Source organism: Mus caroli, unplaced genomic scaffold (assembly GCF_978045245.1).
Source record: "Mus caroli unplaced genomic scaffold, Mus_caroli_1 scaffold_4, whole genome shotgun sequence".
Taxonomy (NCBI): domain Eukaryota; kingdom Metazoa; phylum Chordata; class Mammalia; order Rodentia; family Muridae; genus Mus; species Mus caroli.
This window is the reverse complement of record NW_028227259.1, coordinates 102,912,668-102,938,398: the sequence shown is the minus strand read 5'-3', so window position 1 is coordinate 102,938,398 and position 25,731 is coordinate 102,912,668. Positions and strand designations below refer to the sequence as shown.

General features: G+C 39.3%; 1 protein-coding gene across 4 annotated transcripts in view; it reads right to left on the bottom strand.

Annotated features, from left to right (window-relative positions):
* Cfap299 (cilia and flagella associated protein 299) overlaps positions 1 to 25,731 on the bottom strand; it is a 544,932-nt gene that overhangs the window by 54,365 nt on the left and 464,836 nt on the right. For all 4 annotated transcript variants that reach the window (XM_085836307.1, XM_021163887.2, XM_085836303.1 and 1 more), the window contains one exon: positions 10,556 to 10,698. In XM_085836307.1, the coding sequence (XP_085692433.1) occupies positions 10,556 to 10,698 (143 nt within the window). The remainder of the gene's footprint in view (positions 1 to 10,555; positions 10,699 to 25,731) is intronic.

Below are 25,731 nucleotides of genomic sequence, written 5' to 3'. Positions count from 1 at the left end.
AGGTACTGTACTCACATGTGCATAACACTTACATGTGATTAATTTTTAAAAATTAAAATTTTATTAAAATATGGAAATCAGTAGCATAATACACCTGACTTCCACATGTTGCCTTCAGGCATATATTCACATCCATATCCTGCTGAACATGAACATGTAAAAATATGTTGTTTTGGTTAGGGTTTTATTGCTGTGAAGAGACACCGTGATCAAGGCAACTCTTATAAAGGGCAATATTTAATTTGGACTGCCTTACAGTTTCAGAGGTTCAGACCATTATCATTATGGCAGGAAGCGTGGTGGCATTCAAGCAGACATGGTGGTGGAGGAGCTGAAAGTTCTACATCTTGATCTGCAGGCAACATCAGGAGACTGTGTGCCACACTAGGTGTAGCTTCAACATATATGACCTCAAAGCCTGTCTCCACATTGACACACTTCCTTCAATAGGACCATACCCCCTCCAACAAGGCCACACCTCTTAATAGTGCTATTCCCTATGAGGCAAACATTCAAATATGTGAGTCTATGGGGGCCATACCTATTCAAGCCACCACATATGCATATACCACATGAACACATCTGATCAGTCAAACAACACATATCTACCATGATGTCATTTCAGTAGAGAAACTATTTCTTCCTCTGTAATTTGGATTCCTACATTTCTTTTCCTTCCCTTATTCTCTGGCTAAGATTTCTAATACTATGTTGAACAGAGTTGTTAAGAGTGAGTATTCTTGTCTAATACTTGAACTTTGAAGAAAAGCTTTCAATTTGTCACTTCTGAGTGTGATGTTATTTATGCTTTTCTCTATATCTATTTGTTGAGAATTTCAGTGAAAAAGGAATTTGAGTTTTGTCAAGTGATTTCATGATATATTGATTGATTATATATATGATAGTATGACCTTTATCCTTTCCTCTTTGAATGAATCTAATGCACTACATTTTTATCTGAGTACTTGGAAGCCAGGCACTGTCACAGTTAGATTCACCTAATCATGTAGCATGCTCCTGCCGAGGTGCCATTATAGTCCAAATGCTAGTGTCTCATTGATGGATTTTGCATGTGTACTCATCTGGGATATTTGTCTGTAGTCTACTTACAATGGATGTCCTTGCCTGACCCTGGAATCAAAGTAATACTGGACTCATAAACTGCATTTGGAGGTGTTCATTTGACTTAAAATTTTGGAAAAGCTCAAGGAGCACAGAGCAATTCTTCTTTAATGTTTGATAGACTTCAGCAGCAGCCGTGTGCCCTGAGCTTTGCTTTGTTGGTAACTTTTGACTCCAGATTCTGTCTCCTTACTGATTACTGATATATTTAACATTTCCTTAACCCATCTTTCAAATCCGATGCCTATAAGAACTCGTTCACATCTAAACTATCAGAATTGTTGGCGTATAATTATTTATGTTAGTGCACCTTTATCACTACTACTGCTGTGGAATCAGCTGACACATTTTTACTGTCATTCGTAATTTTTCTCCTTTCTAGTGAAGGCTCATAAATTTTATTAAAAATAGCTGCTGCTTGTGTTTTCTGTATAACTTATCCATGTGTTGATGTTATTTTCTTCCTCATGCCAACTTCAGGCTTAATTTATTCTTACAGTCCTCTTAGGAGTAACAGTAAGACAGAGGTGTCTACACTATACTTGTTTGGATTGTTTCCTAAGGGCCCTGAAGTTTTGGTTCCCTGAAAGTTCCATTCACATGGGTCCGAAGATATTTTTATTTCCCCTTTGATTTAATCTTTTCTCTGGTGAGTGGTTTGGTTTTTTTTTTGTTTTTTTTGAGAGTATGTAATTGAATTTCCAAATATTTATGAATTTTCTCAAGTGCGTATTGATTTCTATTTTATATTATTGTGGTTGGAAAAATTGTGGTTATGATTTCAGTTTCCTTAATTTCTTGAGAAGCTTTTTTTTTTAACTTCTATGATGTGTTTTGGAGCAGTCTCTACACTCATTTGGTAAAAAAAAAAAAAAAATGTGTATTTTACTACTTTGGGGTGGAGCTCTCTTCAGTCTGCTTTTCATGCTGATTCTCTGTTTTGATGATTGGCTCACCTTGAAAGTGATACAGCAAGGTTCTGTTCGAATTGGTTTTTTGTTTGTTTGTTTGTTCTGTTTTGTTTGTTTGTTTGTTTTTTGTCTCGCTTCACATCTTTTGATGTTTGCTTTTTCTGTACATGTTTTTCAAATCCTTCCTTTTTGACAAGTATGTATTCTTAAACCTAAACAAAACTCTAATAGACATCCTATCATTGGATAGAGTCTTTACTACCTGATTAGCCATGGTGGTTTTAATTTGAGAAATTAATTCAATATGTATGTAATAGTTATTGATACATGAGTTGTCATTTATTGTTTCCTAAGTATTTTGTTTCTTTCTTCCTTCTTATGATGTCTTTAATAATTATATGGTTTTATTAAGTTTATAATGGTGTGCTCAAATTCCTTCTCTGTTTTATCTGTCTCCTACATATCTTTACATTTGTTTGCTAGGAGGTTGACATGAAGAACCCATAGTCTGTTTTTAAATGAAAAGAATTTAACTTTAATCATATGCAAAAGCTCTGTGCTGCTAATTCCTGCTCCTGCATACCACTGTGTCACTGCGGTCACAGCTACAACACTTAAAACTATGCACCTCGAAACAAAAGCATACTTACAACTTTGTACTGTTGATTTCATTACCTTTGAAATTCTGTAATAATGTTTTAAATGATTTGGCATTAACAGAATAGTATTCATCTCTAATTCTATATATTTAACAGTACTATTATTTTGTAATTATCAGTCTTTCATTTCATTTGTAAGAGTTACCTTTAATATGTTTTTTCAGCTTCAAAATGTTAGTTTGAATTTTAAAAAATTATCATTTCTATATATATTTTTGAACACTCATTCATTAATATATATTATGATTTTGCATTGTCTGTGATTTCATAACTCACTAGGCATCTTCAACATGATTATTTTGATTTCCCTGTCATCCCAACTTCCTCTGTCAGGGTGCCTCTTAGAAATTTGCTGTTCAGTCAATTATATCATATTTTCTTGATTCTTAATGTTCTCTGTATGTTTGTGTTATTGCCTTCACATGTGAAGAAACAGTGATCTTCTCTAAATATTTTGGAGGTGTCTTGACTTGGACACACAGCCTGCCCCAGCAGTAGTTAATCGGTGGCTATGTAAGACCATCCTGTTAGGGAGCACTGTGAGATTGGAAGAAAGCTTCCTTAACTTCTTTCAATTCCTCTTCGGGGAGTCTTTCAGTACTTTCTGCAGTTTTTTTTTTATTAGATATTTTCTTTATTTACATTTCAAATGCTATCCTGAAAGTTCCCTATACCCCCCCCAGCCCTGCTCCCCTACCCACCCACCCCCACTTCTTGGCCCTTCACAGAGCCAGCTAAAGAGGATGCATGCCTCTTTTCCTGCATAGTTTTACAAGTTACTTTGGCTATTTAGCGTACTATGTGGCTGAACAGAAACTGGCCCCCAAGAAGGGACCAGAGTATATGGTTCCTTTTGCAGCCTTCCTTCCTTTCTGGAGGAAAACCTCTTCTTATAGTTTCTCCTGTGTTGGAGAGCAGTGATGGCCAAAGAGGGTTCTTTCCTCATCTTGTTTCCCTTCCTTGTTGCTCAGGACAATGCATAGCACAAGTTGCTCAGGATGCAGTGTGAAGCAGCACGGAGTCAGCTTCAAGGAAGGCAGAAGCCTTCCAGTGTCTTTCTTTCCTGTTCAGGTAAATTACAGGATTAGGCATTCTGCTCAGAGCTAGATTCTGAACTAACAGAGTGGAACTGTCCTTTACCAAGGTAAGGTGACTGCTATCTGTTGTGCTCTTCCGGATGAATCTACTTAGCTGAATTATGAATTTTTAAAAGGTATTTGATATTATTACCTTGGTTTTGGACGAACAGTAAGTATGCATTTCTGTTGTGTCATCTAATTCATTTAATTAATTTTGAGGTATTTTATAGAACTTACTCACCTCCCATTTTCCCTCTACTTCTTTGAACAGAATCTCATCTTCATTTTCCTTAGCCTTGTTCTTTCCCATTTCTTTCCACTTTTTGTAATTTTCTGAACTTTCTTGACAACATCAGAGTCATGTGCTTTAGCAAGGACCCCAAACACTTTGAAGACTTTTAATCCATGGGTGGATTAAAGTCGGTGTGAGATTAGGGATTAGTAACAAAGTATTTCAGCATCCACATGATTTACCTTTCCAGTGGTTGGGCTTGCTCATGGCCTTCTTTATTTTAAGATGGAAGATGAGATGGGAAAAGTTGAATTGCTATGGATAAGAAGACTCTTAGCCATAAAAAGCCATTCGTCCCCTATCATCAAATCACGGCACAGCAGTGGATGCACACGTTACCAAGTACAAGGTTTTCTCAGGAATCATAGTGACATGGCTTTACGGCTGTCCAGTTACACACTCTCAAAGTATGATTGCATGAAAGTAAAAGCAAATGCAAGTACATATCAAAAGAAAGTTTAAAATTCTGACCATTAAAAGAAAAAAAAATGCCAGGATTGGATTTTTAACATCCATTTTACCAACCAAGCCATTTTCTGTTGCATCTTTAAAAGTTTAAGAGTGTCTGGAGAATGCAACCAAAGAGTTATATTAATCATTTCTGGTCGACAATGCTCAGGAGAACTATAGCTAGATGTAACTACTATGGTCCAATATTCTTGGGACTGGGCACAAGACTCTTTAGCATGGATCGGACTCTACAAAGAAGAAAAAGCAGCTACTGCAGAGCAGTGATTTTGTTTCATTATCTTCCAGTTGGCTCATGGACCCAAACTAATAGCTGTGTGTTTGAATGGAATTACTTAGGTATGTTCAGAGGGCTAATGTTTTTATTCCTAGAAGCAGAGGGGAGTAAAGTATAAAATAGTCTACAGGCTGTCTATTTTTTGTTTGTTGGTTTTTTTTTTTCTAAAACAAAATCCCTAAGGGAAATTTGGTTTCACAAGTTATTATTCAGATTTTGAAATGAAATTTTCATGTGACAACTATTTTGTAATTCATGAAAATAAAATCATATCTTTTCAAAAGAGCTGATTGTGTGTTGTATCATCCAATTTTATCAATTGGTAGAAATGGAACTCGTTTAACTTTGTAAGTAATTTGGCCATTGGGCTGCAGAAGTTCTTGTAGACACAGTTCCTTTGTCCTCGATTGCTGCTATCTTCCATTTATATAACAAACTGAAACCAAGTAGAAACTTGATAACACAAGGAAGATTCATTTCTATACCAGCACTGAGAGAAAGCTAAATGCTCTTACATGTCAACTGCTGTACATGGGACATGGGTGAAAAGAAATAAAAGCATGATTGTGCTAAAATTTTCATAATAAATATGTACATAGTGGAAGGTCATGCAGAGACATGTGCAGGATTGGATGTGCACATGTAGAAATGTATGCAGGATTGGATGTTTACATATAGACATGTGAAGGAGTGAATGTGCACATGTATTCAGGACTTGATGTGTACATGTAGAGACATGTGCAAGAGTAGTGTAGATGTGGTCATGTAAAGGCACGTGTCTATGTTCTATCTCCTATGGAAGGACTTCCTTTGCCTGCAAGACTACTGTCTACTTAGTGAGTCCTCACTGTGACTTTTAGTTTAGCTTGTGGCCCTTTGACAAAACACCACCATGTGTCACCCTGAAGCCTTCAGTGTCATAGCTGTCCCTGTGCTCTGTGGCTCACAGCAGGGCATGGACACATCATGACTGATGCAAAGGGAAAGGATGGGCACAGGGACATGGAACCTTATGGGCAGGTAGGCCATTCAGGGAATGGGCAGTCATAGAAAAGAAACCTCACTTTCCTTGTCTTTGTTGGCACAGAATGTGAGGCCTGGTGCTTTGAGTAAAGGGTTGTGAGGTCTCAGGGCTATTTAGAACTCTTGTAGTGTTCTTAGTAGTTAAACCCCAGGGAGGGTGGAGATGTGTGCACACATGCAACACGAGAGAAAGCCTGAGAGGAACGTATTTAAAATAGAAGTAATGCTTGTCTTAAATCTTAGAAAGAACTTATCTCTAGGCAAATAAATAGAATCATATAAATATTATTAATTAGGTCATTGCCCAAATTCTTATCATTTTATTTCAGTGTTCTCACTGAGATTCTGGAAATATGAATGCCATATGTAAAGTTCTATGTTATCTGTGAATGTAGTGCAGTGCAATATCCACTTTAAGATGAAACTCTTAGTTCTGTGAAATGCATCTATGTACTTTAAGAGAAAAAGTATAGGCTTTTGAACTTTGTAGCCTATAACAATTTAAAACAAACAAAATGTAAAGCCAGAAGAAGAAAAGAATCCCTGACAGATGTACTTTTAATGTGTTGGACATATCTCTGGACCAACATGCTGTCACTAAAGATTAGCCATATTTGTGAAGTACAGCCTTGGTGCTTTCCTGCTGCCTACCCTCTTAAGGGCCCTTCAATCATTTGGCTTTGTGGAACAGACATCTCTGAGGCATTAATAAAAGTTGTAAGCTCACATGGATACAGGATACATGTTCAAAACCACGCTGATAAAGACTACTACAGGTTTATAATCACCCCTGGGAAATGAACTAAGCTTGTCTTCATCTCATACTACTAAATTGTTCTCTGCAAGAGAGTTTACTCTCAGCCAAACTCTTCCTAAGTCATTTTGTTAATTATTGTGTGAACTGTATGCGAACTGAACTGTTGGCTATATATTTTAGCTGGTGATAAGATGTAGAATTTATATTCATGCAAACCAACTTGTTATTGGATAAATAAGCCTTGTTTGGAATTTTGAAAACAAAACTTTAAAAGAATGTGAATTCTCTGTAATAAAAACATAAAATTTAGCCTGGAGTGGTGGTACATGCTTTTAATCCTATCACTTGGTAGGTACAGGCAGGTGGATCTCTGTGAATTTGAGGCTAGCCTGATCTGCAGAATGAGTCCAGGATAGCCAAGGCTTGTGATACAGAGAAACCCTGTCTTGAAAAATGTGTGTGTGTGTGTGTGTGTGTGTGTGTGTTGAGCCTATGTGTAAATGTATTTGCATCTGTGAGCTTATATATGAGTGGAGAGACAGAGGCATATGAGTGCTCAAATTTGACTTTGTTTCTAAATGATGAACCCAGATGATGCTGGCTGGCCCTGGATGACGTAGAGAGTGGCCAGGATGATACTGGCCCTGCATGATGTGGAAAGATGTCCCACTGCAGAGTCAGCAGGATTGATTCTTCCAGCGTATTTGTGTTTTATAGACAGACAGGTCATCTCTTCTCTATTCTTGAGTTTACAAGAGAGAAAATGCTAAGTGTTCATCTTTGAATAAAAAGATGGAAAAGTGAGCTAAGTATTTGGAAATCAATTTACAATTTATCCGTGAAAGAAGTCCAAGTAGATATTACAAACAGAAAGAAAGAAAGAGAGAGAGAGAGAGAGAGAGAGAGAGAGAGAGAGAGAGAGAGAGAGAGAAAGAAAGAAAGAAAGAAAGAAAGAAAGAAAGAAAGAAAGAAAGAAAGAAAGATGTGAAGCATAGTTCAGAGGATATGAATAGATTCTAAAAGTATCCTGGGACATAACTAGGTTCAGCAAGTCACGGCCAATTTTCCCCTGATGGCTTTTTGGCTGAAGCCATAATTACAGGCCACTTCTAGTTCTGTTCAGCTCTCTTCCACACACAAAGCTGTGGTGCACAGTAATTTTTACTCTCAAGGACCGAAAATGAACTTCTGGTTAAGTACAAAGGGTTGTTTTCTGCCAAGCTCAATGAGAGGAGGAAGTGGCAAAGGCGGGTACAGGAAGGCCAAAATTCTCTTGTCTTAACTGTGGACAGTAGGATTGCTTAAGGTTTTGAAAGGCAACCTCAAATTGGGCTTTGTTAAGCGAGACAGACATCTGCAAAAGAAGCTTAGGACCCAACAAAGAGCAATGGGGAAAATGGCATCCTTGCAAGGCCAGATCTAAATAGAGCAAAGCGGCAGTTTATTATCTAGCTTTGTACTTTTAGCTGTGCGCGAAGGTCTCTATGTAACTCTGGGTATGCCAGCTAATGCTGTAATGACTCTGAGTCTCTTATGTTAAATTGCAAAAGAAGCTTCTAACATGGAATGTTGTGGCAAAGAGTAAGTGAAATGATAGATATAAAATTGCTTAGCAGAGTGCTGATTTTGATCATTTCCCTAATTATCTTACACCTTTCTGTCCTTGTTAACCATGATGGTGTGGCATGGTCTGAGAGAGCCCAGAAGCTGAAACTAAAGCAACCCCATGTGGCTGGATCAGAGGATTTCATGGCAGGACCAATAAATATGACTTTGGGACAGTCACAAATGTGAACTTCCAGAGAACCTAATAACTCCTTGAAGAGACTCACTCAGATTGACAGCACCTTTGCCTTTGGGTAAACAGCCAATCCTGCATGAATGTGATAGAAAAGATTTAACACTGGTGGTGGTTGGGGTGGGAAAGAGTAGGTAATATGATGAGTCTTGAGTTAATAGAAGAATATTCAAATCTTGGCTACTGCACATAATAAAATCTTCTCTTTCAGAAACAATACAATTTAAAAATACATCATGAGTTTTGCAGGCAGATGGATGGAACTAGAAAATTTTATCCTGAGTGAGGTAACTCAGACCCAAAAGGACATGCATGACAGGAGCCTAGCATATCTGCCTTCCGAGAGACTTAAAAAGCGGCTGATACAAATACTTAGATGGAACCACTGGACTGAAGTCAGGGACCTCTGTGGTTCAACTAGGGAGGGAAAGGCTAGAAGCTGAGGAGGAGGGCAACCCCATGGGAAGACCAGCAGTTTCAACTAACCTGGACCCCCAAGATCTCTCAGACACTGAGCCACCAACCAGGCAGCATACACCAGCTGATGTGAGGCCCCTGACTTATACATCAGAGGGCTGCCTAGTCTTGTCTCAGTGAGAGAAGTCTAGGGACTTCTTGAGAGACTTGAGGGTCCAGGGATTGGTTAGGTGAGGTGGGGTTGGGAGGTGGGGACATCCTCTTGGAGATGGAGGTTGGGAAGGAGGAATGGGATGAGGAACTGTCAGAGGGTGAACCAGGAAGGGGACAACCACTGGACTGTAAAAAATGACTAAAGTTAATTTTAAAAATTAAAATAAAACACATTGTACAGTACAAAAAATGATTATCTAGCTAGACCTGGTCCAGACAACTAAGTTTATGTGACTTTTTATAAAACATAAATAAAAATATAACCTGTTGATAAAGTGGGGGTTGGGGAGATCTTAGATATTTAAAAGCAAGAGATTCTGAACAGCCAATAAAGATGTCAAATCTGGTCAGCCATCATCATAACGAAAATGGAAGCACAAGGAGCAATGGTTTGCAAGTTAGCACAGGCTGTCAGTAGAAGGAATACCTGTCTCAAGTTCTACCTGTCACCACACCTGTCCCTTCTACCGGTCAGGATATCTCTACCCTGTTGGTGTAGAATGTAGTAGGCTACATCAAGTACATCAATACACGAAGCTTTGCTATGAGAAGCAAAGTAGCTGTAGCTGTATACATTCTGTGAATGTGTGTGTTCATGTGCATGCATGTTTTGTGTTCATGAGTCTGTTACAAAGGCCATTGGTTGATGTCATGTGTGTTCCCTGAGTGCTTTCCACTAGGTTCACTGGATGAACCTGGAAGTCACTTATTGCCTGGACTCTCTGGCTTGCCTAGCAACCTCCAGTGCTCCTCTGACTTTTAGTCCAGAATGTATGACAGCTGCGTGCTGCTATATATGCAGCCTGTGGGTGCGTGTGTAATATGTAAAGCTGGTTAGTTATAACTGTCTTCTTGAGTAACTACCCATACATCTAAGACGAGGATGAATAAAATCTTCTAGTGCCTTGATGAGGATGAGTAAAATCCTTTCTTCTAGTGCCCTGGAAGATGTATCCTGTTACTTTATCAATAGTTACCCCATTGTACAGGAAGTAGCAGATAAGACATTTTACATGTCTCTAACCATTGCTTAGTGCCTGTGGGGCCTTCCAGACCCTCCAGAGCCTACAGTAAGCAACTCTTGATTCTCATCATGTATGAGATCAACTTGTTCGGATACCATATAAGGAATACCATGGCAGGATCTTGTAATTTTTGCGACTGAATAGTACTCCACTGTGTTTTATGTACATTTTTTTTAATCCATTGAAGGGCATGCAGGTTATTTCCACCATTTGGCAATTGTTGTGAATAGTGTTACCATAAACTTGGCTGTATAGGTTCCTCTTTATATGGATTCTATTACTTTTGGATAAACACCCAGGGACAACATTTTGTTTGCTTTCCTGCCATTCCCAGTTTTTCTAGAGCAAGATGGTATCTCCCTGTGGTTATTCCCAGATGATTCACCACACCAACAGTTATCCATTGCCAGCCCCACACTCTAATCCTTTATGCATTATGATACTGGTCTCAACATGCAATACACGATAATTCTATATCATTTTCCCTGAGGTGCAAGAACTATGTGTGATTTACCTCATGTCCGTGGTCCTTGGAAGAAGTCTTCTTTTCCCGTTAAAGTAGACTTCAAAATCTTCAGATTTTAGTCTGTGGGCATAATCAATATATCCTGACACTTCCTGCCCATGAGAATTTCTGTCACGAATGAAGATCACTGTCTGGTAACAACAAAGAATGGGAAAGGGACGTGAATAACGTTGCTTGAGTACTTTGAGAAGCTGTGGCTATGAATCACTGCACATGCCAAGGTGTATTTCAAGTGCTGCTGTATGTTTCACCCATGATTCTCTCAGGTAGGTACTGTTATTTTTTCTCCCACAGGAGCTGAAGGAACACAAAACAGTATGTGTAGATGGTCCATTTATAGTAACTATGCATCTCGTTATAAATGATTAAAACCAATATTCCTATGAAAAGCTTGTTTTAAGTGTTATAAATATTTCATGTTCTTTACTTTCATATCATCCTCATCTTCTTTATGGTCATCTGGGTATGAAAATGAAACTATATAATAGGAAACTAAGACACATACAGAGGCTGAGCCTCTCCAGGTCTCCCAGCTATCAAATGGCAAAACTGTCCTTCAACAACACTCCTTCTTTCTCCAAAGATCTTCTACATATCTGCTACTAGAGATATATAAATAGATTCTTAGCACCATGACAGTCAGACTTTAATTTACAAAGTCAAAACACATATACTAGTATTACAGAATAAATAAGTTGTGTTCTCTCATTCTCATTCATCTTTGCACAAACTCTACTGACCACTTTCTATACATCCATAGTCCCTAACAGTAAAAGGATGGAGTAAACTACGGGAATGTTCAAGTCCAGGTATGCAGAACTTAAGCTTTGCTGATGAGAGACATCTAGACAGTAGACATGGAACACAGAGGATTATCAGCGAAGGACAGACACAGCCGAGCTAAAGATGAGCAGCAGTGTGATGGTGTGCAATGAAGGTTACTCGAGGTCATGAGTGAAGGCTGGAGGGCTTCAAATGAAGGACTTGGATGATGGAAGCAAGTCACCGGAAGAAGCAGGTGAAACCCAAGGAATGTTGAGGCTCTGTGGCACACAGGCTTAAAGCATAGACATGCTTGTCCAGATGGCTGGATTGTAACCTTCACCCTTCAGATCCATAGGCACTCTGTTCAAGTTTTAAGGCAAAACTGATAAAAAAGTAAAATATTGTGGTCTAACCAGAAAAATATATTTTCTTATAAAGTTACACCAAGTAGTAGGACTCTGTAGCAAAGTTCACAGATTGAATAAATCCAGGAGACTGCCTTTTCCTCTTCAGTCACTTGTTGGGACTTTGAGGCCATGAGCTAACATAGTTGACTTTAGATATCAGACTTTCCAAAAGACTAAAACTATAAAATTGGAAGGATTTGCTTTTCCTCATTGGTTCTATTGCGTGCCTGTTTTGTTTGTTTGTCTGCTGGGGGCTGCAGACACTATGCTAAGGGTTGTGAAGCAGGTTCTTGCTACAAAAAGAGAGAAAGTATCTGACAAACTAATCTCACAGGACCATAGAAGATCAGGATGAATCTGGCTGAACTAGCACTGGCTATTCCTGTTTCATAAGTTGACATTGTTTCAACCCTTAGTCCTTCAAGTTCCTCCACATAGTCTCTTAATAAATCAGGACAGATTTATGATTGATGTCATTTATTTTCAGTTTCCTCATCATAAAGTTCGAATGGACACTAATCCGAAGAGGCTTCTAGAGGGTCTTGTGCTACTCAACCAATAACGTAAGTGGCTGCTGATCCTTAAACAAGGCCATGAGCAACAACTGCTTGTGAGTCATTAGCACTCCTAGAGGCTCTGGGCCTGTTATCATCTTCAGGGAGTGTCAGCCCAGGGAAGCAAAAGAGGAGAAAGATGTTCCATTGTTCTAACGAAGCCTTCTGTTTTCAGAATGGAACTCTACACCAGGAAAAGAATCTCTGTCTCTCTCTTTCTCTTCTCTCTCTCTTTCTCTTCCTCTCTCCCTCTCTGTCTTCCTCCCCCACCCCGTGTGTGTGTGTGTGTGCATGTGCATGTGTGTGCATGTGTGTGTGTCTTTCTCCCACTGAGAAATATTTTGACAATAGAAGACAGGCTACATCTATTACCCATCTTTGTGGTGAAAGCAAATGATATATCTAGGCCAAATCAAAAAACATAACTTCTAAAATACACTGGTAAGAAAATGAGGTTCTACTTAGAGTGCAAAGACCCAAAGAAGAGAGTATAACCCTCAAGCCAGCTCGGGCCTGCGACCTTGAACCTGTAAGAGCCAAAATGCTCACAACTCACATTTTGCACCATGATAAGTCTGAGAAATAATAAGACTCTAAATACAAACACTACTTGCTCTCCATAAGAGGCCAAAGTATTGGATACTTTCTTCTACTTACCTTGTATAATACTCTAAAAACTCTATAATTTGGGTGTGGACAGTGGAGGTGGAAAGGGAGGGGGAAAAGTCCCCAAGGGGAAAAGAGTGGGACAGACTGCTTGTGACAAGAATTCAGAAGAGACCTACTGGGAAGGGCAGTGGTCAGCAAAAGCTGGGTGAGGAAGGAGAGCAGAGAAGGGAAAGGCTCACCAAGGGCAAAGTGTGTGTGGATGTGCTGTAACAAAGCTCACTAGTTTGCATGTTAATTGTAAACGATCAATAAAAGTTGTATAAGGTACAGGGAACCTTTTTATGAATGTGAGTGCTAAGCCCACTGTGATGTTTAACAAGTGCCCACAAATGTGCTGACATAATAAAACACCTACAGTTGGCTAGACATGGGTCGTCTTCCTGGGATGTCCGTGTTCTTATTGGGTGTACACTGCACAGGCAGATCTGATCTTAGATGTTGGCTCTGCTATCTACTCCCTGTACAACTTTCATAACTTAGTTGCACTTTTTAGGAATTGGTTTCCTACATAATGGAAGACTCTGGTAAGTTACACTCTTAAGTAGTTTCCTTTATAATAGAATAAGTTTGCACCCACCTTAGAAACTAGTGTTTAGATTAAACAAGCCTAGTTTTGCTAAGTACTTAGCAATGCTTAGCCAACAGTAACACTAACTAAATCATACCCATCTGTTGCTTTTCTTTTTTTTTCTAATCAAACTGTTTCTTTTTTTCTTGATGCTTTTTAAAATTTTTACATTTTATTTTAATTTATTTTGCTACTGTGTAGAGATTGTATTAATTTAATCAGCTTCTAGATTCATCATACCAGATCTCCTTGCCTAGATGTCCTTTGTTTCTTTTGCTAAATTTAGTCCTTCTTGAGAAAAAAATTGAAGACATTTTGAAATATAAATATAAATATGCCTGGTTTGCTGTATATTGTTTTTATTATGTTTAGGTATGCACCTTGAATTCCTGATCTCTCTAAGTCTTTTAACATGGAGGGATGGCAACCCCACAGGAAGAACAAATGTCAACGAACCTGAACCTCTGGGAACTCCAAGAGACTAAGCCACTAACAAAAGAGCACACATGAGCTGATCAGAGGCCACTATTACATATGTAGCAGGGGACTGCCTTATCTGGCTTCAGTGGGAGAGGATGTGCCTAATCCTGTAGAGACTTGAAGACTCAGGGAGGGCAGATGCCTGGGGTGGGGGCGCCCTCTCAGAAGCAAAGGAGAGGGGACATGGGGTGAAGAACTCTGGGAGGGGGCACCAGGAGGGAGGGCAACATTTGGGATGTAAATATAATATGCCCCCTTAGGCAGCGGGGGATCTTCTCCCAGAGTGTGGCACAGAAGATCAGTAATTGGCAGCTTTGATGCCCTGGAGTCTTGTATCATTTAAGAATAATTGTTTAGGTTCCTCTGCTAACATTATTTTCCACTTTTATTTCAGTGCTATTGAGGGTACATTTTATACAACATCAGAATCTTCCCGAATTGCAAATGCATAACTCAATGATTTTTCAATAAGTTCACAAAGTTGTGAACTATAGCCTGGCTTCTGGTGGTTTCCATGACACCAAAGAGAGCCTAAGGCACAACTCACCAACACCCCACCCCAGCAGCCTCAGAAAGTTCTGGATCCACTTGCTGACTATCAATTGCTTTTTCTGCATTTTTCATATAAATGAAATCATAAATAAATAAATAAATAAATAAATGGATTTTTTTCCACTTTAATACCTTTTTAAAAACTCACAGTTGATTTCCCAAAAGATATGTGAATGCTATAATTTATATAGCTGAAGGTTCTTTTAAGTCATGTTACATTTACTTAAAAAGTTCCAAAATGCACATTTTCATCAGAACCCTTAATTCTCTGTAGAATCAGATATGGCAGAAGCAAACATGGATGGGGGTTAAATGACACATTTGATACTGCACACCAGTCTGTACTTGCCAGCCACCTAGTCAGAGAAAACAGGCTTTTAATTAACCACTAATAAAAAGCAGGATACATCCACTGTAAGAAAGCAATTGAGAAGTATCAGTGTATGTTTATTGCTGATATAGAAGTGGGGCTTGAGGCACAGAGGATTGTGAAATCTGAGGTCAGTGGGACAGTCTGTGACCTCAAAAGCAAACAGGTGTTAAATGAAACGACTTCTGGAATGAATACTTAGGCCCTCCTGGCCTTTGGTATATTGGAAAAAGATGAATTAAAGTAAAATTTAGTCTGTTAATGTATCATTTAGATCTTTGGCCGCTTTTCTTTTCCCAGAAGTGGATTAAAATACAATCTCATAAACTTGTTATAAGCCCGGGACATGTGTTGCCTGGTTTCTCCTGCCAATTACTAATGAGGAGATATGAACCCGATACAGTGAAACGGGACTGTGTGTGAGGCCAGAGGAGCCAGAGTCACAGAAATGGAACACAACCCTGAGCATGCTTAGCAGCAAGCTGCAGGACTAACACTCAAGCAGGATTTCAGATCTGAGTGTCTGTGTTGCCCCTGGGAGACCATACTGCCTCTCAGAGGGGAATGGAGGGATGTTCATCTACAATTTTTTTTACAACTGAGGAATGTGCTAATGAATTATTAATTGAAGGAAGTGTGTGTGTGTGTGTGTGTGTGTGTGTGTATAATTCCAGAAGAGAAATGATTTTGATGATAGGGTCATAATTCTTTGGGGGATCAGCACTGTTTTTAAACATTTCAAAATGAATGCCAAAATAAATTACTTCAAAAAAGATTGCTGTATGAAATCTCTGTGTTGATAATTGGTTTTTAATTCCATGTCCTCTGATGCACTTGGATGGATAAGTATAGTCGCATTACCCACACACATTTCAGGCTGTTAGAAATAGCTCTTTGTCTTCCCTCTTGCAAACAGGCTCAGAAGGACCATCCAGTTGGCCAAAGTGACTCTCAGTCTGCTCTGATTTCAGAGCCTGGGAGGGTGACCTCATCCTCTCTTGGCGGGAATGCTGTTGAACAGTGCTGCAAAGGGGAGAGGCTGCAGCATCATGGCCATTTTACGAGTGTGCTTCTCTCAGAGTGTCACGTATAGTTCACTTGTTCGTCTGTGGTGATTGAAGACTTGCTTTCTAAGGGAAATTGCTGATGTTAGCTTTTCCTTCTGGTTTCTAAGCTATGTCTATATTGAAAATGGTTGGAGTAAGTCCTTACACTCAGGTCTTTTGCAGTGCCTGTGAAGAAAGGAATAATTTAAGATCACTTGTCCTCTTCATTAGAGTTCAAAATGGTCTGGAGGATTGAATGAATGAAAATAACATGCAAAAACACATGCAGGTTTTGTTTATATAGATTCCAAGTGTTAGAGAGGAAAGAATGAGATGTTTGAAGTTATATATAAATTGAGACTTACTTTTATTGTTTGTTTGTTTGTTTGTTTTTTGAGACAGAGTTTCTCTGTGTAGCCCTGGCTGTGCTGGAACTCACTTTGTAGACCAGGCTGGCCTTGAACTCAGAAATCCGACTGCCTCTGCCTCCCGAGTGGAGATTTACTTTTTAACGCCAAAACATACACTAAAAATCTTCCATTGGAGTTAGTGTGTTGATCCAACCCAACACACCTATGTGAAAACAAAGTTTCCTTCCCCAAGTAAGAATCATTAGCTGTTGTGCGTACAGCCTTCATGCCCACTACGCTTTTCACTAGGATTTCTCCAAATATTTTCATAAAAAGACTTGTCTAATATCTCAAAAGCTAAAGAGATGACATTGCTAAAGAAAAGTTACTCTAAAATGAAGATTGACTTTCTAAGTTCAATAGCAATGAAGTATTTTTGATCATTTAAAGTCTTGCCTCAAAGAATGTTTCCAGGGCTGGGGACATGGTTCAGTGAGTAAAATGCTTTGTGCACAAGACTGACACAATGAGTTCAGAGCCTCAGAGCCCATATAAATTTCAGGCAAGTAAGGTAGACCCTCGTAAGCCCAGGGCTCTGGAGGCAGATGCAGAGATTCCATGGGCAAGCCAGCTAGCCATGATTGGCTAAATGGGTCAGCTTTTGGTTCAAATATGCATCCTGCCTCAATATATAAAGTAGGAGGCAGTTGACGAGGGCACACAAACATTCATGTGCATGTTCCTGCACACACATGCATCACACAAATGCAACAGACATATACACATGCATGTACACCATACACACCCAACAGGAATATAAGAAATAAATGGCTAGGAGTAAAAAGACAATAATGAAAACAATGAATAAGAAGTAGATCTTGCATTATTGCAAAAAATAAAGTAAGAATTAAAAAAAATCAAATATCATTACAAAGATTGGCAGATGGATGGTATGCACACATATGGGTATGAGTATAGGATAAATGCCTTTCAACAGGACAACTTTCTGCCTTTTATGAGTTCCTACTCTTCTGTAAAGCATGCAATTCCAAAACCTTGCCTTTAATCATACCACATTATGCCTTCCATCCCCTTGATTTCTAGTTAGCATACCCTAGAAACTCCAAACTAAGAATCCTTTCAACACCTTGAGGCTAATAATCCATCAACCATATGTTTTACCATGAATCATTCTATGTGTTCTTTCCTCTTGTTCAGTGTAGATGCCATAGTGCAGCAACATTTTTCATTTGCAGGGTGTTTCAAATCCTTTGAGCAATCCTGAATACTTGCTGAAAATTTTCCAGCATCATTTCAACCCGACTTTTCCTTTATTCTGTTTCTGTGCAGAATAATTAAGATAAATTTGGCTAGAAAATTATTATAATTGCTTTTCCTGGAGCTCAATAATCATAAACTCAAGTGGACTCCATAACCATTTATAATAATTAGCTATAATACACTTATCCTCTCTTACATCTTGAATTTTGTGTTAAGTTTTCTCCCATCAAATTTTCTGCAATGCAGTTTCTTAAGATCTTTATTTTCTTGATGAAATAGAAGTTAAATTAGGATCACCTCATTTCCCCCCTATAAAATCTAATTTTCACCATCTCTGATTTTAAGCTATATTAAAGAGCAATAGTAATAAAACCAGTATGGTATTGGCATTAAAAAAAACAGGTTGATCAATGGTATTGAATTTAAGACCCAGAAGTAAACCTACATAATTATGGACACTTCACTTTTGACAAATAAGCTAAAACTATGCAATAAAAAAAGAAAGCATCTTCAACAAATGGTGCTGATCTAATTGGATTAATGCATATAGGAAAATACAAATAGATCTATAACTATCACTCTGCACAGAACTCAAGTCTAAGTGGATCAATGACCTCAACATAAAACCAGACACATTAAATCTAATAGAACGGAAAGTGGGGAATAGCCTTGAGTGCACTTGCGCAGGACAGAACACCAATAGCTCAGGCACTAAGATCAACAATTAATAAATGGGACCTCAAGAAACTGAAAAGTCTCTGTAAGACAGAGGACACTGTCAATAGGACAAAACAGCAGCATACAGAATAGGAAAGCTCTTCACCCACCCTACATCTCATGGAGGTCTAACAGCCAAAATATATAAAGAACTCAAGAAATTAAACATCGACAAGACAAATAAACCAATTAAAAAATGGGTTACTGATGTAAACAGAGAATTCTCGAAGAGGAGTCTTTAATGGCCAAGAAGCACTTAAAGAAATGTTCAACACCCTTAGTCATCAGGGAAATGCAAATAAAAAAAACTCTGATACTCCATCTTATACTCATCAGAATGGCTAGTGCAAAAAAAAAATTCAAAAGATAGCACATACTGGTGAGGATGTGAAGCAAGGGGAACACTCCTCCATTCTGGTGGGATTGCAAACTTGTACAACCACTTTGAAAATCAATTTGGTTGTTTTGTCAAAAACTGGGAATAGTTCTACCACTCCTGGGCATATACCCAAAAGATGCTCCACCATTCTACAAGGTCACCTGCTCAACTATGTTCATAGCAGCTTTATTTGTAATAGCCAAAAAGAGAAACAACCTAAATGTCCTTCAACCAAAGAACAGATAAAGAAAATGTGTTGCATTACAGAATAGACTATTTCTCAGCCATTAAAAACAATGACATGAAAACTGAAGGCAAATGGGTAGAACTAGAAAAGATCCTCCTAAGTGAGGTAACCCATACACAGAAAAACATACATGGCATGTACTCACTTAGAAGTGGATATTGGGCACAAGATAAAGGATAAGCATGCTGTAATCCATAGGCCCAAAGAAGCTAAGTAACAAGGTGGACCCAAGGAGGAACACTGTAATCTCACTGGGAAGGGGAAATAGAATGAACATCAGGGATGTATGGAGGGAGGAGCTGGGTGGGTGAGATGGAGTGGATGGGAACAGGAGGGATTGGGAGATAGGAGGACATAAGGGAGAGTACTGGGAGAGACAACTGGAATGGGGAGGGGACATCTCTGGGACAAGGTAGAATCCTAGGATAATGGAAGCTTCAAGGAATCTATGAGGGTGACCCTAGCTAAGACTCCTAGCAATGGGGGATATGGAGCCCAAAATGGGCATCTCCTGTAACCAAACAAGACTTCCATTGGAGAAGTTGGAACAGCAACCCAGCCACAAACCCTCCAATCCACAATTTGTCCTGCCTACAAGATGTGCTGGGGTAAAGATGGAGCAGAAATGAGGGAATGGTCAACCAATGACTGGCCCAGTTTGAGAGCCAGGCCATGAGAGGGAGCCTACCCTTGACACTATTAATGATATTCTGACTATGAATGATATTTGGCTATACTTGCAGGCAGGAGCCTAGCATAACTGTCATCAGAGAGACTTCACCCAGCACCTGATGGAAACAGATGCTAGGTAGAACATAAGGATTGGGAGAATCCTGCGGGAAAGGAGGAGGGAGGATTGAAGGAGCCAGAGAGGGTCAAGGACAACATAAGAAAATTTACAAAATCAACTAATCTGGCTTCAAAGGGGCCCACAGAGACTGAATTGCCAACCAGGGAGCCCTAATGGGACTCACCTAGGCCCTCTGCAGCTATGTAACAGTTGTGCAGCTCCATCTTCATGTGAGACTCCTAACAGTGGGAGGTGTCTCTGACTCTGTGCCTTCCTTTGCATCTCATTCTACTAACTGTAATGCCTCATCTAGCCTCAAGAGAAGAAGATGCACATATTTATTTATTTATTTATTTATTTATTTATTTATTTATTTATTTATTTATTTATTTAATTTACTGCCACAGATATGCCAAGGCTGGGTGATACCCATGGAAGGATGAGTGACTACAGGGAGGTGAAGTGAGAGGGAGGGGCTGGAAGAAGAGGAGAGATGGGGAGCTGTGATCAGGATATAAAGCAAATAATTAACCATCATCATCATCATCATGACCATCATCAATCATCATCTACCTGTCTACCCCACCTAGTCTTGTGTTCTTCCTTCCATACTGTATTATGCTGAAATATGTAGGCATTTTAAGTATTTTTTGCCTCCTTTTTTTTTTAAACTTGGCCACACTTTGTCATTCTTTTCTCTTGAATTATAGTTTATTTCTTCTATGAGGTATTTTCTATAGGTACATAAGATTTTGTAACAGCTACCATTTGAAAAGGAAACAGTAAGTATGGTCCCAGATGTGGTTTTCTCTTAACAGCAAAATACCTTTCTTTACCCATAAAACCTAATCCTTTTTTGACCACTCTGCTAGATAGTTCTAACAACATTTATTCCACCTTTAAAAGTCATCATGATAACCAAGTCTCAGCCTTTATTAGACTCAAATTCAATGGCCTGTGGTATACCTGTTAACCTCTGAGAAACATGTCACTTACATGTATTGGTGTCCTTGCAAGTTCCCATGGGGGCGCTATACTTTATTCACTTCCTCCTTATTGGCTTCTCCTGTCCTTCCTAATTTAAAAGGGTTAGAGTCCCCACGGCTTGGGTCTTTCCATTTTCCGTGTCTTGATGCATCCACTAACTGATCTAAGCCAGATTCGTGGCTTTGAGAGTCAGCTCTTTTACTTCCATGTTGTTTATACGTGATGTTTCTCTCATGACACTAGTTCACCATCTTGATCAAACTCTTCCTCTCTAAGAGGCAATCCTGTACCTAATTGTTCAAGCTCTGAGCCAGAAGGCTTGATTCATTATTGGTCATCACACCCTACATCCATCCAACTGCGGGCACCTCAGCCTTTAAGTTCTATTTGCATATGATACTACGCTGTCATCTCTAAATCCCTCTCTATTCTAGGTCCCATTGATGAAACGATCTCTACTGCTGTGCTCTTTACATTTGATCTGCTTGTTTGCTCTTTAAGATAGTTTCCATGTGTACCCCAGACTAGGAGCCATTATGTAGTTCAGCCTTGCTTCAGATGCACGATCCAGACTTAGCCTCCGAGGGCTAGGCATGCAGGCATGCACAGCCATGCCTGATTTGGTGTGCCCATTTGTGTGGTATTTCCTCAGACAAAACAGAGTCTTTTGGAAAGTTTTTCAAGTTTGATCCATCACGCCGTTCTAAGGAAAGTAACAAATATGTTGTAGGCACTGTCACTTTGCCATGTGTTGGTTTCTGTCACAGATCCATTTGTCTGGTGCTTACTTTCTTAGCGTTGACATTTTACTTTCTCCCTCCTTAGATTGTAGGGCCCATAAAATCCAGACTTTTACTTTATTCTTTACTTTCTTCTCAACTTACTCAATAGTGCCTGGTGCACACCAGCCTCTCGGGAAATACTTGCTCAGTGAATGGATTTGTGGGGTTCTCAGCATGCAGATACTGGTGCAGTATCCAACCATGCTCCATGCTGATGAAACTTTAGTACAGGAAACAGAGGACTCTACTGAGTGTGCCACCAGAAGAAGCCTTTCAACTGTGACAGAATCAAAGGGAGTTGAGAAATGAGGAATGTTTGGTTGTTGTTGTTGTTGTTTTTGTTTTTTGTTTTCTAACTTCTGAGAAATTGACCTGCCTAAAACAATAGAGAATTGGCCTTTAATTTGTGAGGGAACCCTGGCCCTGGGGGAATTCTCTCGTGCTTACTTTGCTTTGGTTAGTTGAAAAACAGAACCAAAGACATTTGTCATGAAGGCAGTTTTAATGTCCAAGCTTCTCCATCCACCTTCCCTCCCTTTATCTCCCTTCTCCTCTCATTTCTTCATTTTACCGGGTGGTCCCCTGAGTTTAAATTACCAGGGGTTAGGATGGCCATGTAAAACAGGTTTCTTCAGCCCACCCCAGAGATTGATGACTCAGCTAATGAGGATGGTGACCCAAAGTTTGCTCCTCTAGCAGAGTTGAGTCCACTACTCAGGAGTATCCTGAGAAGCACAACATCCTTTCAAGGGACAATGTCTCAGTGCTGACTTGGAACAGGAAGCCTAATGTCCCTTGTCATCAGTTCTTGGATGAAGTAGAGATTTGCAGTCTCTACGGAGGATTTCAGAGATCTTGAGGACAGGCAGAGTGACATCATCTTCTACGAGTTTCAGTCTGCAAGTGACACCACATAAAGCCTTTGTGCAGGTAATTCTACCAAGAGACTCAGTCGTGTCCTTGTAGGAATGGCGTTGGGAACTTAGAAACATGTCCATGGTTAGCACTTTGATTTGTTTTGGAGACTGGCAGCAATCAGAACCATGAGGACGATTTCTTGCATTTGAAAATACACTCTGGCTCCTTCTAAAATACAACAGTCTTCCTTTTTCAGTGAGTCAAAATACAATCTTTTTTTTGTGAATGACCTTTAGACAGCCAGAAGGAGCATTATGTCTGATGTCCTCATATGACTATGACAGCACTTGCTCATGTTTTTTTTTTCCTTTTTACAGCTTATCTATTATAATTCTGAAATTGACTTCACACTTGGTACTAAGCCCAATGTCCTAATTTCACATTGGCTTTTATGCATAGTTAATTATGTTATTCAATTTATGATACTTGGCTACAATGAATATGGGAATAACTCCAAAATATATGCAAGTAACTTAAATTTCTCACTGACTTGTCTTCTGCTTGAGTTTAATGAATTGACATGAAATTGCCAACTTAACAATAATATGATTTTTTCCTCTATGATTGTGTAGGTCAGTAACTTGGCACGGATCTTACTACATTAAAATCAAAGTGTTATGGCCAAATTTCTGCCTTGTGCCTCCTTGAGGGACCCTCCACCCTTTTATTTCTTGTCTAATTCCTATAGGTTGCTCACAAGCTTCCACTCATGGATGTTTTCCGTTACTTTTAGAGCCAGCAGCAGATCAACTGTCTGGCCCCTCTTAATTTCCCTATTTTGATAACAACCAGAAAAATGTTTCCTATCCTATTACTCTTATGTTACACTGATCTGACCCAGGTACTCCAGGACAACCTTTAGATTTCAAGGTATATAACTTTAACCATAGCTTCAAAATCCCTATTTATAGAGAAGATGGCAATCCCGCATGTAGGCTTACCCTATGAGCATCGATGAGAGGCACTGCTTGCTATCATATGTCCAGTTCTTCAGGCTGAGGTTGATGATCTGAGGTTTAATGGTTCGAGCATAACCTAACAGAAACTCCCCAGTGCTAGAAAGCTTAGATTAGCTTCCCTGTCCTTCAAGTCTTTGCTAGCAGTCCCCACTTCAAGCCTTCATCTCAGTCACCACTGTGATGTCTCCTCTGTAACAGAGATGCTAGCAATTTCTTCCTTACATAACCCACTGGTAAGGACTGTGGCAAAGAAGGAAAGAAACAAGAAGGTACAATGTGTGTAAAAACCTGGGCCGCTCTTTGTGGCTTTCTTCAATTACACTTGGACAAAACTCCCTAAGAACCATATGGTTTATGATTTGCTTGTTGGCATTCTATATCAACTGTCCTCTTGAGTAATCTAAGTACCAAATGACCCAGCTTGTCATCACATGGGGACAGCAGAGTCACAGTGTCCCTTTACTCTCTATGGTGAGACTTTAGAGGCCCTAGAAAATTCCTGAGAAGTGACAGGTCTCAGAAAGAAGCCATAGTCTTCCTCTAGAACTTGACACAAAAGATACCTTGTCCACTCTACAGGGCTGTTGTGAGTTGTAAATGAGATATTTTTATGAAGCCTATTGCGTAGGATTATTAAATTTAATAGCTTAACTCAACATTGAAAATGTCCGACAATGAGTCTTTTGGCTTTGCCAATGTTACTAAAAAGAATTGTTTTGGTGAAACACACATATATTTGACATTTAGTGTGTCATAGTGAAAATATGAACTGGATGGTATTTATTACTCTGGTCTGTTCAAGTGTCGTGCTAATTCCTTTGCTACCTCCGTCAAACTGTCCATCATTGTGGCAGGTGGGAGTAAATTGGGTAGGCAGATCACTGAGGGAGAATGGACTCATGATTTTGCTATTTCCAACTGACCTCCTCGAAAGTACAGAAGTATTTGGCCTACTTTGATTTAATTATTGTAGTGAAGAACAAAAGCATTTTACATGGACATACAACAAAGATAAGTATTATTTTTACATTCTTGGGTCACATTGCTATATTTGCCTATGGCCCTTAAGCCATAGCTAGCCTGCTTTGTATTTTTGAGACTTTGGGAAGAAGGCTGGCTCTTTTTATCTGATGCTCACTCTCAGGGATTGTTTTGATTTTTTTTTTTTTACTAGCATGATGTATAAGGTTTTTTGAGTTGGCTAAAGATCTTTCTGGACTTAAGAGCAAAGGAAAGAGAGGATTAAGATGATCTTATTTTAATTTAATCTTTATTAAGCACACAAGTTATTCCAGAATTATTGGGAAACATCAAACTAGAATATCCTTAGGACAATTGGTTTTGCCCAGGATGTTTTTAGAAAAAATTAAAAAAAAAAAAAACAAAAAACAACCAAACATTCAATGTCCCAAAAGTCCTGTTCCCTTATAAATGAGGTGGGTGAGTCTCACTGAGAGCAACTGTTTACCACCGCTTACACTGGGTTCACAGGAAAGCTGGCTGAATAGACACTGATGTTTGATTCCCACCTTATCCAGATTCTCTGTGCTCATCAAACTGCCATTCTTGACAGCTGTGTATCTCTGAGAATGATGAATATCTAATCATGTACTAGACTGTCAGAAAGTGTAGAGTGTCTTGTTTCTACATACTTACACCACACTATAGATGCCTACTGCTCTGAGCAGTAGAGACATTGGCCAGTGTTCATTTCACTCTCTCGTAAGATGATGAGTCAGCCCATCTTTGATGGTAAGCCCCTTACCTAGAGGTCATGCTTTTCCACATGCCTTGAGCATGTACCCTAACTGTCAAGGGTTTGTCATACTTATCAGGAAGCAAAAGTGCTCAATGTTCAAGGATTGGAGCGTTCATACCAGCTTCCCTGGACAAAGGTCGTTTAACAGCCCTTGTATCTGATGGTGCCAAACCACTTCACTTCCTGTTGTCATTACATTTTAGCCATACCGACCTTTGTACTTCTTCAGGGGGCTAGACAATGTTCCAGCTTGTCACTATTTAAGTTTTAAAACATCAGTGTGGGGACTGGAGAGATGGATCAAGGGTTAAGAGCACTGACTGCTCTCCAGAGGTCCTGAGTTCAATTCCCTGCAACCAGATGGTAACCATCTGTAATGGGATCTGATGTCCTCTTCTGGTGTGTCAAAAGACAGCTACAGTGTACACATTCAGCTAAAATAAATAATATGATCTTAAAAAGTAAAACTTAAAAAAATAAAACCTCAGTGTGTGCATGCATGTGTGCATGTTTGCGTGTGTGCGCGTGTGTGTGAGCACGTGCGTCCTGTCCTATGAGACTTGGAGAAATCAGCGGCCCACTTT